The 16,372-nt window shown below is 34.0% G+C and overlaps 1 protein-coding gene across 1 annotated transcript in view; it reads left to right on the top strand.

The window, feature by feature from the left end:
* TRPA1 (transient receptor potential cation channel subfamily A member 1) overlaps positions 1–16,372 on the top strand; it is a 37,293-nt gene that overhangs the window by 8,524 nt on the left and 12,397 nt on the right. Inside the window, exons 8-19 of the mRNA XM_074573558.1 lie at positions 1,616–1,664; positions 5,592–5,691; positions 6,626–6,726; positions 8,058–8,227; positions 8,317–8,481; positions 10,035–10,149; positions 11,393–11,559; positions 12,457–12,550; positions 13,199–13,258; positions 14,659–14,757; positions 15,606–15,676; positions 16,105–16,252. Of these exons, the coding sequence (XP_074429659.1) occupies positions 1,616–1,664; positions 5,592–5,691; positions 6,626–6,726; positions 8,058–8,227; positions 8,317–8,481; positions 10,035–10,149; positions 11,393–11,559; positions 12,457–12,550; positions 13,199–13,258; positions 14,659–14,757; positions 15,606–15,676; positions 16,105–16,252 (1,339 nt within the window). The remainder of the gene's footprint in view (positions 1–1,615; positions 1,665–5,591; positions 5,692–6,625; positions 6,727–8,057; positions 8,228–8,316; positions 8,482–10,034; positions 10,150–11,392; positions 11,560–12,456; positions 12,551–13,198; positions 13,259–14,658; positions 14,758–15,605; positions 15,677–16,104; positions 16,253–16,372) is intronic.

Genomic DNA, 16,372 nt, shown 5'->3' with positions numbered 1-16,372 from the left:
GACACTTAGTTAAATGTTCTAGCTACAAACTCTATCTATAGAAGATAGTATATTTCCCCATCTGTACATTTTTGCAAGAAAGATGTCTCACTGCATTTAAGTGTAGTAATTTTACCGTGTTATTCTACCAGGAGTTTTACAATATGAAATAGTTGGTAGAACGTCAGAGACAGTACAGATGGTTGTTCTTTGGACACAGTATAAAGTGGAATGATTCAAAGATAATTGAAGAAATTAAAAGGGGAGTGTGTTCTAAAGTTAAGATAAGGTTTGGGTACATTTGGAAATGGTACTGCGATAGAATGCTATTGAAGACAAAGTGATGACAGAACACCAAAGAAAATTGTGCAGGCACAACATACTACTTAATAGATAACTGGCTGTCATATCCATGCAAATGATTGTCCTTGGATAAAGGTTAGAAAAAGAATGACACTCTTGTAGTCCCTATGTCTGTGAAACAGGAAAAGATGTTGTAAGGAAAACTGAATAGGAACATTAATGTGTTGAGAAGTGAAGTAGCACTGAAGCATAGGTAGGACTTGATCTTTTCACATTCCTACTGACATGTTTCCATCTAAATATTTTATAAAATGACTTCGCTCTCTCTTCAGTCACCTTGGAATTTATTTTGAGTGTGTGTGAAGCATTCAGTATTTATGCTTGTCTGGGGGGGTCTGCTATAGATAATGGAAGCATCTCTACTTATTTGGAACCATGACATGATTTTTAAAATACGTCTTTTGAGTAATCAGTTCTAACTATAGTACACCCTGTGTTATTACTAGCTCTTATAATGCTAAGGGAACTGTTATCTTTGAGATACAGCACAAACTTGGAACTGTCCTTCTCTGTTGCTTATTGAGTCAAGAAATTAATAGGGGTCTGACTTCTGAAAACATTTAGAGCATGTGTATTAACTGTGCTAGACTTCCTACGTTAACCATTCTTTTCCTATAATATATAATTTGATGTCTTATTATAGAATAAAACTTGAGAATTTTTCATGTGTATAGATAGCTTTAAAATATTTTTAATTAGTAAATGTTATCATGATTTATATCAGTATATTATATTTATTCATATTTTTTCATGCAGACTTGCCTGGCACAGCCAGAATACAAGTTTAGCTAAGTAATTGGTATTTTAACCCCACTCTAGCATTACTACATAAAATATATAGCATATTATTTTTGACAGTTGAATCAGTGAAATGGATTTGAGGCTCTAGGTCTGCCTGGAACAAACTGAGTGTGAAGTTTAGGAAATTCTATATTGATCTTGTATGGTCCAGTGAAAGATCTGACGTATGAAATGACAGGTTCTGTTAAAAATCAGGTAAAATGTCTGTTGACCTATCAATGAGGTCTTTGTTTCCTGCAGTGAGTTAATGCATTAATTGAACTGAACTTAGTTTAAAAACAAAACTCCATGACAAAAAATGGAAACAATTTATTAAAATTAATTATGTAATAAAGGTATCGTTCTCTTTATTTTAAAATGTATTTATTTGAAAATATTAGAAAATGCAGCAAATGGAGCAGAATGCTACCCTTTGGCTTGAAACTTCATTGTCCTTTCTAATGTTACTGTATTTTTGCATTTTTCCCCACAGGACAGCATTGTTTGATCATTATGAACTGGCAGAGTATTTGATTTCAATGGTAAATATTTAATCAAGAAACATGTTTATAGAGATTATTGCTATCTATTACTACAGGTCTGCATAGAGAAATTGATAAAAGAGAATGTGTTCTCAGGTATAGGTTATTTAGAGAGAGAGAGAGAGAGATATTTCATAATGCATAATTGACAGTTACAGTACAGCAGTAGTTATGGCTCCATAATAGCATCTCACAGTTGCAGAGGATGGAAACTTGCCATGTTTATTTCCACTTTACTTACTCAGAAAGGTTTCATCAAGTCTTTTGCCAGATATGACAAACTGGTTCAGTCATCCTCACTTCTAGGATATGAAACATGAAATAAATGCTAAACGTGTGTCGAATTTAATCTGATTTTTCCAGAAATAAATCCTTTCTCAGAAGTGTGTACATACAATTGTTCTGGGATCACATAAATTATATACTGAAGTTTGTGCATGATCTAGAAATATTTTTTAGTCTGTGTAGTTTGGTTATATTTCTTCACTGAATAATTATAAGGGAGAAAGAGAAGAAACACAGCCAGGGAGATGCTACTGGCTAAACTCCAAGTGTCCATTTATACCAATTAAACTAAGGCTCATATAACCGTTATATGCCCCACTCTGATGAGGAAATTTTCAGAAGTCATCAGACTTCTTTTCCATTTTATGTATGTTTAGGCTTTTTACTTAATTTCATGACAATTAAGAAAAATTTTCTTCTACATTCAGTTTTGTTTTTCTTAGAAACTGTTACAGGAGTTGGATTTGTTGTGCTACTAGTTGTACACTAGATGTGTTGTGCTTATTTATATTTCAAATGTGAAATGGTGACATTTGGCTGCTTAAAATTGTCTGACAACACAACCTATCTCCAGGAGTTATTACCTGATAAATACAGGCACATGGTTTTGCATGTGGAGGCTTGTGTGCACAAAGTATTAGAGGAAACATCTTTAAGACTGCATTTGCTAAGAACAAACTTTTATTCCTTGAGTGTCATTTTGACTGTTTTGGTCTCTTTTGTAGAATCTATGCTGAGGGCTTGTTTGGCTTTCCATATAAAGTATCTCAGTTTTGAAGTTTTCAGACTGTTTTCATTTGCCCTGTCTGGGAATGAATCAAAATATGCCAGCTGGGGTTAGTGGGATGTGGCACGTACAACCTGTGCTGCCTGCTCTCTTCGACTCCTGGCAAGATCGCTAGGAATCACCTATGCTGTGGTGTACACAAGGATGAAAAAGAAAAGGTGGAGCAATGTTACAGCTCAAAAGGAATAGCAAATTCCAGCTCAGAATGGCTTTCTGGTTTTAATAAAGAACAAAATTTATTGATTTTATACATTAAATATCCACATTTCATGCACATTAACTTACAGTGATAACTACCTTTAACATAGTTTTTGGTACTTTTTGTGTCTGAAAATAAAAGCCACTGTAAACAGATACAGTGTTATATCTAGCTCTTCTAGACAGAAAAGGTAAGATTATCTATGAATTGTCCAGGCACGCAATGTATGCTATTTACATTTAAATTACACCAATTTTTTTTGGAAGTTGTAGGTCCATGTGCTGCACAAAAATCAGAGTGTCAAACTCTACAGATATTTCTTGCAGAGCTTTTAATTGTTTTGCATTTGGCCTTAACATTACATGTCAATGAGTACATGCGTTTGGTTTGGTGAGATGTGCAGCTATGGTTTACCGTAAGTGAAGGCTAACAGAAGCCTTAAAAAAAGGCAAAATAGAGAAACCTATATCACTGTTCCCAACTTCTAAACATTACAGAACTTCATAGCTTTAAAGAAATGCTACTTACAAATTGGTTTGCAAATTAAGCATTTTGAGCACAATGACTTTAACAATAATGTCAAAGTGGCCATTGTCACATTTGACAATGAGGTGCACAGTATCTGGTTTTTGCATGCAAATGGTGTCATTGTATTTACAAGTTATGTACACAACTATAAAGAAGAAAAAAGACATGAAAATCAGAAAGTTCTCATGATTTAGCTAGTTTCTTAGCAATTTCCCTGCATCTTTTAGTGGGTGTTTTTCTTGTGTACTGGACAATTTAGCATTGAGGTGTCTGCTCCTTACTGAGTTCATTAATTTTGCTGAAACATCCTTATTCAAAGTAAATAAGCGGTAACTTTATACGTTTTCTTGCTTCTTTTTTTGAACTTCCTTTTTCCCCTTTTGCTTCTTTTGTCTTCACTAATAGAAAAATGAAAGATTGAATTGGTACATACCAGCTGATATTTTTTAAAATTGCATAATATTTTTTATAGTAATGTCTGTTTAATTCATATATATTAATGTATAAATGCAAAAGTAAAAGGAGTTCAAAAACTAAATTTAGAAGCTTTTAATTCAGCTGTATCGTAAATGTGCTAAATGCATATGTCAAGATATAATTTACTCCTTCTTGTGATAAATAATCATCAATGCTGCTGAATTCATTTTGCTGAAGGCTGAACAATGATGTTGGCTGGAGGGAAGGTGATTAAAGATCGCATTATTAACTGGAAATTGTTGCCCTGTGTTCACTGAAATGAATGAGCCACTTGGATAAAAAAAAAGTCTGTTTCTTTGATGAATAACAACATTTTAAACAGATTGCCTGACCTTGTAGAAATGTAGCTGGGGAAAGGGTCCTGCACGTGTTAAACTCAAACATTTCATCGACATACATTGGAAGCTTTCTGTTCTCTGTGCTAAAGTAATCATTGTACATTTATTAAATGCTTCTTATTACTACATTACAGGTTTTACCATCCTAGAAAGTAAATACTGCTCATGATTATGATTAATTCTCTCTCAAATTAGGATTGGACTCAAAGATGATTCAAGTTAATGGAAAAACTCCCATTGATTTATTTTTTTTTTTTAAATGATCTTTGGATATTACCTGAAATAAAATAGATTTTTTTGTGTACTTTGTTCAACTCATCCAGTTTGACTTGCAAGTCACTATCTAGAAAAATTATATCTTAAACATCATAAAATATACGTACATCTCATTGGTTCATTTACTTATATCTTATCCCGCCCCTTGTTGGAGGGATTTTTTAGATAGATTTTTTTTATGCTCATAGTAGTTTGCTGATATGATCATTGTGATACTGTGACAATAATGACCATACTCTCCTAGCAATATGCATCTTGTGCAAAAACAGACAAACCGGCAAAACTGGGCTTTTGACAGAATATCTCATTCCAGTCTTTGTGCTTCCCCTAAGGAGAAAGGTCACATGAAAAACCTTGACTTTGGAGAATAAAAATGTGCCTGCTGTTGATACAGCTACTTTGGAGTCAAAATTAACTTGGCTCATATAGGTTGTGATGAAGAATAGAAAATTATGATAGGTCAAGCTATACAGATTGAACTATACTAATCTCTGTATGCATTACTTCTTGAACAGTATTCATATAGGATAGAGGTTCAGAAGGTCTAGTGGAAGGTGTCCCTGCCTGTGGCGGGGGGCTGGAACTAGATGATCATTACGGTCCCTTCCAACCCAAGCCATTCTTTGATTCTATGAAGGGTAATTGTTTGATAGGTAGGACTACATCATTCAAAAGGGCTGCTATTTTTGTGTTGTTCCAGAGCTTCAATCCCGGTATTTTCAAGTTAGAATTATATATTTTGAGTATTTAAATGCATGGAAAGGTACCCTAACAAAAGATCATGACTTGTGAGTTCGGTATACCTAGAAGTAGGCTGCTGTTATTTAGGCATATAAATTTATATGTATAGATGACTGGGCTGGGGCTGATAGTTTGCAAACATAGTAGTTTTATGTAGAAAAGTAATGTGTTTATTGAATTTAATTTTCTGGAGTTACTAAGAACGCCTGTAATTCTGTTCTGCTTATGAAGGGCAGCACCATTTTAGAACATAATTTATTCATTATTCATTATAAACTTGAAATTCTTTATTGCAGGGGGCTAATATTGATAGTGTTGACATAGAAGGTCGATCCCCGCTTCTGTTGGCCACTTCCTGTGCATCATGGAAAATTGTGAATTTACTGCTCTCAAAAGGTAAAAAGGAATATACACATATGATATACTTCCTTTGAGGGTTCATAAGTGTTAAAACTCTGCATCCAACTTTCCTCTCAATTTCAGTTCAGTACTTCAGCATACAGTCCAGGAGCAGCTGAGCTAAACAGCTGCACAGTGCTGGTATCCCCTGAGATAAAGGAAGAATTAGTGTGATGATTTCACCCTTTTTAATACAGAGTGCACAAGCTGTAGAAAAATGTTTATGCCATGTGTCATGGCTCTCAAGATAGAGGTGGCACTGGCACTCCATCCCTGCCTTCCTTAGCAGTTCACGAAGTAAGCAGAACTGTGGAATAAATACACCACTTATACAGAGTCGTATTTCATACCAGCAATCAGTCTTTAAATGTTAAAACCCATATTTCAAGCATTACCTGTGATTTTATATAATCACAGTCACCTTGAAAATGTATGAGCTATATCTTTCAATTGCTACCCTTTGGTGCAATCTAATTATTGTTACTATGTTTCCTCTTGCTAATATAACTGATTTTGTTAATAGTAATATAACTGTAATGTAACTGATTTTGTTAATAAGCCCTGTAGTAAGTTTTGAAGCTGTAACAAGATTACAACTTTAAAAGATTAGAGGAGGTGCACATCTGCATCTTTAAATTACCTTTTTATTTGTGGGTGCTCAATATCTCTGAATATAAGGGCCCCGCATCTTAGTGCTGCAATAAAATACAAAATCCATACACAGATGAGATAACAATGAAATCTGAGTGTCAGTGGGGGGTTTTTGTAAATAAAATTATATGTTACGATGTTGACTTGAAATAATATTTATTATTTTATAAATTTCTAAAGACATTTGTTCAACATTTGTTCCTTTGTCTTAAACATTGTCAGTTAGTGCCAGGAGCCAGCAGTTTTGAAGTTGCTGGTATTTATTTCCATATTTATCTAGGAGCAAATGTATCATTAAAAGATCATCTTGGTCGGAATTTCTTGCATTTGACGGTATTGCAGCCTGGAGGATTACAGCATCTGAATGAGAAATTTCTGCAGGTATAGTAAGCATCAATTTATGTCTTTCTGTTACCCTTGCTAGAAAATGCAAAGAAAAAAAGCAACTACCGTTTTATTTTGCAATGTTTGTAAAAGTTTGTGGTACTTGTGAACTTGCCCAGTGTCACAGAAAATAGTTTAAAGAGGTACATACCTCTCATGAAAACATTTCAAAGCCAATAATACAGTTTTCTTATTGCCAGGCAAAGGAATAACATAATGCCATAAATTATTTTGCTGTTGGGGGATTGAATAGCTCAAGAGGTAGGCAATAAAATATAGAATTTTTCACTTCTATATTCCCAGCTTGCATGCAGTAAAGCTAGGGGACATGCTCATATTCAAGTCAAGCTCTAGGATTTAAATATCTTAAAACATTCTGCAGGAGCTTTCTGTGGAGTGGACTGTAATGAAGTCTTAGATTTAGTTTTAAAAAGGATTTCAAACATGAATTTGTATTTAGCTATGCTGAAGTGAAGCACTCGTATTGCTAGAGCCCAAGCTCACTCAGAAGAGTTAAATTTGCTAGCCTCCAGAGCTCCAGAAAAAACCTTTTAAACATGAATCAAATATAACTGATCTTACAACGTCTGCTGAAATCTGTAAACAACTCTGATTAGTAATGCAGAATGGATTTAACTTCCCTTTTCAGCAGATGTAGAGAATCAGTTTTAAACCAGAGTGCTAACTCTCCGTTTACTGCATTGACTTTCTGACTATTGATCCTACTAATAATTCAGACAAAGGAGTGGAGCAGACCTGGGGAGGAGATTTTTAGATGCTTTAAGAGAGGATATACATAGAATAGTGTTAGACAAGGTATGGAGGAAAAAAAGGGAAATGAAGATGAGAAACAGAAACAGGTGAAATAAAATTACACTGTAAACCAGTGAGCTGATGGTTCTTGACAGCCAGAAGTTTTGCTACTGCATACAGACTATAGACTACCCGTATGTTCCGTACAAACCTTTTGCTGACAGCGATGAGTGTTATGGTTGAATGGCAGCAAAGAAGAATCTCCTGTATTATACTTGCACTGTGGATGGATTGCAGTAAGGGTGCAGTGTGGCAAACTGCTGTGTTCTTCGAAGAGTAGTTGTTTGACAAAATGGCGACCCACAAATTAATTTAATTTAACTTAATTTTTCATTTAATTTAATGAACAATTAAATGCTCATTGTTGGTAAATTTTCTTTTCCTAAAATTTGTTTCTTATTTTTAGTTACTGCTTTAATAGTATTAATGCTATTGCTACAAACTATTAGAAGCTGTGGAGCATTAGTAATATAAATGTAATTCTGTGCTTTTGGGTTTTTTTGTGGGGGTAACAGATGGAACATATTAAAAACCTTGTAGTAGATGAAGATAATGAAGGATGCACTCCATTGCATTATGCATGCAGACAAGGTGTGGCCCTCTCTGTAAATAATTTACTCAGCCTCAACGTTTCCATCTACTCTAAGAGCAGGGACAAGAAGTCACCATTACACTTTGCTGCCAGGTTAGTAGTGCAGTCGAGGCAATGTACTCAATGCCGGTTTTTTCCATCCGTATTTTTTTGACAATAATTTCTATGTTTGTCTTTCAAAGCTATGGGCGCATCAACACATGTCAACGACTTATAAGAGATATGAAAGACACAAGACTTTTGAATGAAGGTGATAAGAAGGGAATGACTCCCCTTCATTTGGCAGCCCAGAACGGTCATGAGAAGGTAGTTCAATTTCTTCTGAAGAGAGGCGCCCTTTTTCTCTGGTAAGTATACAGATTTCCATTCATTAAGGCAAAAAAGAGCTATCACCCTACATTTTATGTCCATCTGCTGGGAGGTTAATACAATATAAATATAAATACAACATATGAAAATATTAAATATATTAATATATATAAATATACAGTATAAGACCATATTTATAAAAGATTTCTAAAACTTAGCTGATTGATTGTGCCTTGCTTCTGCATGACACATAGAATCGTGGCTATCTGTAAAGCAAGGCTTCTAATGCTGGGGAAAGTGAGGTTTCTCTAAATCCAATTAGGAGAAGAATATTGAATCTTTTGATGGAAAAAATACTGTTTTGGAAATATTATAATCCCATCAGCTTCGCTTACAGGCTTGAGTAGGGGTTTGTAGGACTGGTGGTTTGCAGGCAACTTGCCTTGCACTCTTAAGTCCTGATTTCAGGTCAAAGATGCTCACATCGTTGGCAGCTCCCCAAAAACTTCTAGGCTCACACCTGTAAAGCCAGGAGCCAAAGCTACCAAAAGTTGAGAGTCCTGTTTCCAAGGTACAGTCTAGAGCTTTAGCTTTCGAGTCCTGTGCTTCCAAGTCCATTGCAGCTACACCTTGGAGCTCGGGGTCTAAGCATTCTGAGGAGATCCTTTACCAAACAGACCTGTCGTGTGTTCATTACTTGTGACTGCGGAGGACCTACTAATGGATTACTGTCAAACCCTTTATTTCAGTTGTCCTTAGCTGGACTAATACACCTAGCAAGGATAGAGATGACAATAGACACATAAATATATATATATATATTTATATATATATTTAAAAAAAAGTATATATAAAAGTATATATATGTATGTATATCTATGTGTACACATGAATGTGTGTATGTGTTTATGCTTAATTTAGACTTACATCTGGCATTTTTTAAAAGAAATGTCCTGGTAGGTTCTATGTCATAAAAGGCTTAATGAGTTTCATTATACTAAGGTGAAGTAATATTAATAAGTATAGGTTTGTGTGCTTGTAATGTTTTCTGTACTTACTATCTTTAAATGCAAAATTCTGTAACATGGCCATGACCTATGCCACATCTGTTGCCAGGTATTAGTAACAGAGTATTGCAAGCATTTGTGTCATTTTCATAGAATCATAGGGTTGGAAGGGACCTCTGGAGATCATCTAGGCCAACCCCCCTGCCAGAGCAGGGTCACCTAGAGCAGGTTACACAGGAACGCATTTTGAATGTCTCCAGAGTTGGAGACTCCACACCTCTCTGGGAAGCCTGTTCCAGTGCTCAAGGGACATATAAGAAAATGGGCACAATCCATATATATAAAGAAATAGAGAGAAGAAAAGAGAGAGAGACCCAAATACTGAGTTGAACCTTTTACTTCCGAATGATGAACTGATAATCACATAATACTTGACAGAAAGCATGGACGTCTCTGCAGTTGTTATGCCAAAGAAAAGAGGTTTGAGTCAAAGAAGGAGGCATTTACATTCACTTTAAATTTATAACAAGTTTTCAATTTATAATTCCTAATTTTATATGTGTTTTATGTATTTTACATGTAAGTGATTATAAAGGCTGGACAGCCCTGCACCATGCTGCCTTCGGAGGATACACTCGCACAATGCAGATCATTTTGGATACTAATGTGAAGTGTACTGACAGAGTGGATGAAGAAGGGGTAAGTCTTTGCATAGCATTGTTTGTTTTATGTCTGCTATTACTTCTAGACCAAACGTCAATAGTATGCTATTAGTAGTTTTCCACTGTGCATTACATGTGTAATATTTAATTTCCTGTGGCAGATTTAAGCTCTTTATATTTCACCATTGTTAAAGTTTATTGCTTAGATTAATATATGACTGCTGAAATTGTTATCCAATTCTTGTGTGAGACAAAAAAATGTAAATAGCCTAATGGAAAACATAAAATACTGAGTATGTTAGACATGTCCCTCTTGCCTCTTTTACAATGCAAGAGTATATTAACAATGTAGTACAAACATCGGTAATTTAAATTTAAAGAGCTTATACAGATTTTAAAAAAATCCAGTATCAACTGTAGCTCATTCACGTATTGTTTGAAATCCATCTGTTCTGCACAGCCATGTTCAACAGATACAGTTCCTATCTTGCTTTGAGGTTTGGATAAATGCAGTATCTGTTAGGTCAAGACAGAATTAATTTTCTGGATTGGAGACCTCTTGTACGAACCTGCCTAACAGTTCCCCATCAGAAAACACAGGGTGGTCATTTTAAAGAACTATTTGGTTTCCAACACAGAAGATGTTGCTAATTTCTCTGAGAACTGGTGGTGAAAATATTTACAATTATTAGATTAGGAACAAATCTTCCCTATAAATTAATGAGAAGCCAATGCTTAATTCTTAATTTCCCTCAGAAAAGTCTGGGTAAGTTGAGAAGGCTTTCAAAAGCCGGTTTCAGCGTGACTTGATTCTTAAGCCACTCATTGCCTTACTTTTATGAAAATACCAGAGATAAAAAATTTCCTTTTATAAAACTGTGCCTGCAGATTTTCTTGTAGGTTTGTCTGTATGTGTGATGCTTCTCCTCCTGATTATCAAATGCAGGTGTTCTGTATCTGTAGATACCGTCATTTTACCTGCTTGTCACTTGCATTTTGTTAGTTACAAAACTAAAAGATATTAATGAATTCACCTTTCTTACCTGCAGCCAAGTTTCCTCTTCAGATTTAGCACTACTGTAGCTGTAGACAGAATAAAGCTGTCTATATAGCTGTCTATAATCTCCATCAGAATCTCTGTGACATTACTCTACTTTTTAATGTTGCTAGTATTTGCAACTGAGAATAGCTTTTCAGTGTGGGAAAGGACTGAAATATGTGCGCTTTTTTTTTTTTTAATTATTCTCATGGATGCATTGCTGTACGACTTTTCTGCACAGAACACAGCTTTGCACCTGGCTGCAAGAGAAGGGCATGCAAAAGCAGTAAGGTTACTTCTTGACTATGGTGCAAAAATTCTGTTCAACAAAGCAGTAGCTTCTTTTTTCCATGAAGCAATACACAATAGGAGAAAAGATGTAGTGTCTGCTGTCATTTTGCACAAAAGGTAAGATACACAGAAAATGCTTTTTGAATTTATTTTCCATTGTGTTTTGTTTAGTTTTTTAACTGAGATAAGTTCTGAGAACCTGTAGTTTAATAAGTAAGACTGAGTACATATTTTAAAATTCCAGAGATTATGTTGTGTTCTAGTGAGAGCAAATGAAAAATGGAATAGTTGTAATGGACATCCGATATGTGGCATGTTGTTTTCCATATTAGATTAGTATTCAGATTCTGTTAAAAAAACACATGTAGAAACCATTAGAAACAAGTAATCCTTCCCATGTCTTCCCTCTTCTTACATATATAATTTTAGCCTTTTGCATAATGCTTCAATAGCTACAGAATTTTAATGAAAATGTGAGTACAACTGATAGCCATGCAAGAGATTTAATTTAAAATTGTTGTTTTAAATGTTGCAAATATTTTAAAATGTGGCAGTTCAACTGCAGTTTAGAATATTTTATATTACGATATAGAGAAGCCCTACTTCATAGCCCTACTTCAGGAATAAAAGTGTTGCACTGTAGCCTAATGATCACATCTCTTGGTAGGAGTTCCAGGAACGCTGCCTGTATTTTACTATATGTGTTGTTACTCACCTAATCTTGTAACCCAAGATTCCAGCTTGAGTTCAGATTTCATACTTTTTAGAAGGTCTTAGCATAGTAGAAGCATTTCAGTTTAATTGATAACAGAGTTGAACATGGATCATTCTTAGAGAAGTAACCAGAATGTTAATTACTCCTCAGACAGCTGATTTTCCAATTGATGGTACGTACACTTGTTACATATTGTGATTTGCAAGATAATATCTTAAATAAAACTAAAATAATCTAAAAGTACTTAATTTAAAAGAGAAGCAACTAATTCATTTTCCATTATCCACTCATTTTTGCAGATGGGAAGAAGCTGTTGTGACATTCTCTCACTATTCTAGTGCCAATAAGTGTCCTCTGCTGGAAATGGTTGAGTATCTTCCTGATTCATTTAAAGTGAGTTTTCTGCACATATTAGAGAAATGACTGGACAAAATAACCTTAGTTACATTGCATCATTTGCCATTGGTTTTCTAACGCTGTCCTCACTAATACATATTATTATAAAATAGAAACAGTATTTACACACAAATTGATTTAATTGTATTTTAGTGATGACTTCAGTTTGGCCAGTTTAACTTCTTTGGTTTTAGAAAAAGTTGTTAGCTTTCTGAGGTCAATGGAGTTACAAGAGTATAACAGTAGTATAAAAAGGAGTATTAAAGTGATGAAAGTCAGAAGATAATTGGGTTCAAAACCATTTGAGATATTTTCACCTTCTGACTTAACTGTAATACGATGCTACAGAAATGTTTTTTATTAAAATAGCAAGTGACTTGGTATATATATATTCATAAACACTTCATATTTTATACTTGTAAACTAACATGTAGCCTTGTAAACTGCATACTTTTGTTATTTAACTCCTACATGTAAACTCTGGAGTTTTATGTCTTCAAAACATACACCATAAAATCTCACTGAATCATCACTTCTGCTAGGTGACTGCTGTAATTGAAAGTCATTTTCTTCAGGTACAAACATATGCTTTCTGATGAATGTTATCTATATCACCTTAATTCACTTTTCTGTTCATCTGCAAAGCTGGTTTTGGACAACTGCATAATCGAGTCTTCAGAGGAAAAGACAAGTCGGGACTTCTATGTAAGTGGATGAAAAGTTTTATGAAGACAGTACATATTATGGTTTTAGGATGGAATATGTGACAATGTGCCTGGCTATATGTTAGCAGCGGCACATTATATGGATAATAATTGAGTTAGAAAATCATCAGCTTGGCTTTTAGCTACTAATACAGGACAAATTCTAATGCCCCTTAAATATTTTTTATAGTTACAATTATAGTTCTATAGTTGGTAAATTGAAATCAGCCAATATTTTATCTTGATTTATGAATAATTCAGTAGTTATTCACTGATAACTGTATTTGAGTCTATGCTTTTAATATATATTAGCAAAAAACTCCTCAGTATTACCATGACTTTTAAAAATCATTTCATCATATACTAGAAATCTTTAACTATTAGTTTCTTTTTTTTTCTCAGCAAAGGCACTGATTTAATTCTCTTTATTGCCTCTGTGACTCTGAAATTAAATCATTTTGGACTTGAAAGTTTGGGTAGTACATAATATTTATACTTTAATGTGTATGTCAAGTTTATATGGATAAGATACGCTTGTAAGTGATTATCAGATCTTAAGAGAAAACACAAGTCACTGATCTTACTTTATCATTTGGGCTGTAAATGGCTTTGAAGTTCAGTTTTTGTAATCTTTGTGTTTATGCCTTTTAACAAGTATAACATTAAACTTGAGCAATCTATAGACTTTATCTTTGCTGTGTTAATTCTTGCAGTCAAGCTGGGTATCAGAGGTTATGGATATTTCAAAATAGCAGTGATAGAACACACAATACCTATTTATGCATATCAAAAGCATGCCTATCATAAGTAGTACTATTGTCATCAATAATTCAGAGTCTAATATGTTTCTTTTTTGTAAATTCTTGTCCAGAATCTTCTGCAGTTGATTGCTTTCACAATGCTAAGAAGGCATGAATGTTCCACAGTTATATTACTATTGAAACCCTATTGAAAACCACCCTATCAATTATTACATTTGTTTGTGTCTGCATCATTAGCAGAAAACTTGCAAATTTTCTGCTACTCTACATGTTCTTTATATTGTGTTATCAAAGCCATAGAACATTTAAATACAATCTTTTCTTCAAAGTCCACATTAAAACAAATTACAGTTATAAGAATGACCTTTTTAAACTGTAATATTTTAAGAAATGTGTACTTTTTATTTTACAATTCGAAATGGCTGTTTGAACATCTTACAGTCACAGATGTGTATCGTGATGGCATGTGTTTACTGTCAGAGTAACTAACAATCAACATACATCAGTGTTCTAATTACTTTGGCACAACATGCCTTTTTTTTTTCTCTAAAGGATAACCTTTTTTAAGTTAAGCACATTATCTCAGTCTTAGATTATGAGTTTCATCACATTTAAATGCTGGTGTATGTTTATTATTCAGATTGAATATAACTTCAGATATCTTCAGTGTCCCCTGACGCTTAACAAGAAGTTAAAGGATGGTGAAGACATTTTCTATGAACCACTTACCACTTTAAATGTAAGTTCTTTATTTTACTCTGATATCATTCCATGCTGTCTTGCTTTAGATAAAATCAAGAGCTTTGAATTTTTCATCATAGTATTTATTCTTCAAAGCCCGTAACTCTGTGTATTTAATGTATATTAGAATGAAGTATGGGGCGGTTATTATAATCTAAGTAATAAATAACATTTCTTTTAGGTTTAGATAAAAATTCTTAGTTTATTTAAACAACTATGAATGTTTCAAGAGAACATACTGTATGTGCAGGTAATACATCAAAGAAAACCATACTCCAGTTATCGTAGTGACTGTGCGCTGGAATGTAAGGCATTGAAAAACCTGACAAAACTGACTTTTTCATATGATGATTGCAAAATACTTCGAGCCTAAAACAAATTTTGCTGTTCTTTCATATTGCTAATCTGTTCTCTCATTCTTTGTCAGAAAATGTTTACAGAACAAGCTTGCTGGCTTAATTTGTTTACTTTTTGGGCTTCATATTGGCAATTAGACTTGGTATACTGTCTAATAATAAATAAATATGTATTTTCTTGTTAAATGTAACTAGAAAAGCTTGGTCATCTCACAGGTGTAGTTGGCAATAGTCTGTACAATTTTTTTAAAGCTTGAAATGGACTCACAGAGCAGCTGGAGAGAAGCCGGATGCCTCAGTAGGCAAAGAAGGCAAGATGGTAATAGCTTTGGGCCAGAGTACTTAAACAAAAGAACTTTGCAATGTCTTACAGACATTTTACTTTTCATTAGGCTAATATTCAAGTAAAGAAGGTGGGATAGCCAGTTTTTTAAGCACTTTACTTAGGTAGATGAGATAAGTTTGATCCTTCTGCTTTCTTATTTTGTAGGCCATGGTGCGCCACAATCGCATGGAGCTACTCAGTCATCCCGTGTGTAAAGAATATTTGCTTATGAAATGGTAGGTATATTTTAAAGTACATAAAATACAGTATTGCATGTCAGGATGAAGGCTATTGTGACTGAGAGTTGTTTACTAAGATGTACATATTTATAGAGTTGACTGAAGCAAATGACTTTTCCATATAACCTCTCATAAGCATATTTAGAATATGGTGATGATTATCATATAAAATGTTGTTTATCATTTAGTAATGATTCTTTGATATTTTCAGCAAAGACAACCACTGTCTTTGTTTCCACTGTAGTGCAAAAATATACCGTAGGATTTCTGAGTTGAAAAGAAAAGGAACAGTATTCCAGAATGGCCAAAAATGTCCAGATAAAGCTCAATGAACAGCTTCATCACAAAAGGATGTTTTCAGAAATGTTTATGCATGGTCTTCTAAGTTTGTTAAGTGTAGTAACTTTAACATTCTTACTTTCAAGGATGGCGTATGGGTTTCGAGCACATCTGATGAATTTAGGAATATATTCTCTTGGTCTCATCCCACTGACTCTTCTGGTCACTCACATACAGCCAGGAAGACCTTTGAATGGAACAGAGATCTATGAAGCAAGACCATTAGAATATGAGGTACTGAGTTTTCTTACTAGTTACAATATGTTTAGGATTTTTATAGTAAAAGGTATGATTGTTTAAATAATTTCTAGAATTATTTATGATGTAGCAACTCAAAGGAATGGAATTAAAGTA

Source organism: Larus michahellis, chromosome 2, assembly GCF_964199755.1.
Source record: "Larus michahellis chromosome 2, bLarMic1.1, whole genome shotgun sequence".
Classification (NCBI taxonomy): Eukaryota; Metazoa; Chordata; class Aves; order Charadriiformes; family Laridae; genus Larus; species Larus michahellis.
This window is presented reverse-complemented; position numbering and strand designations above follow the sequence as displayed.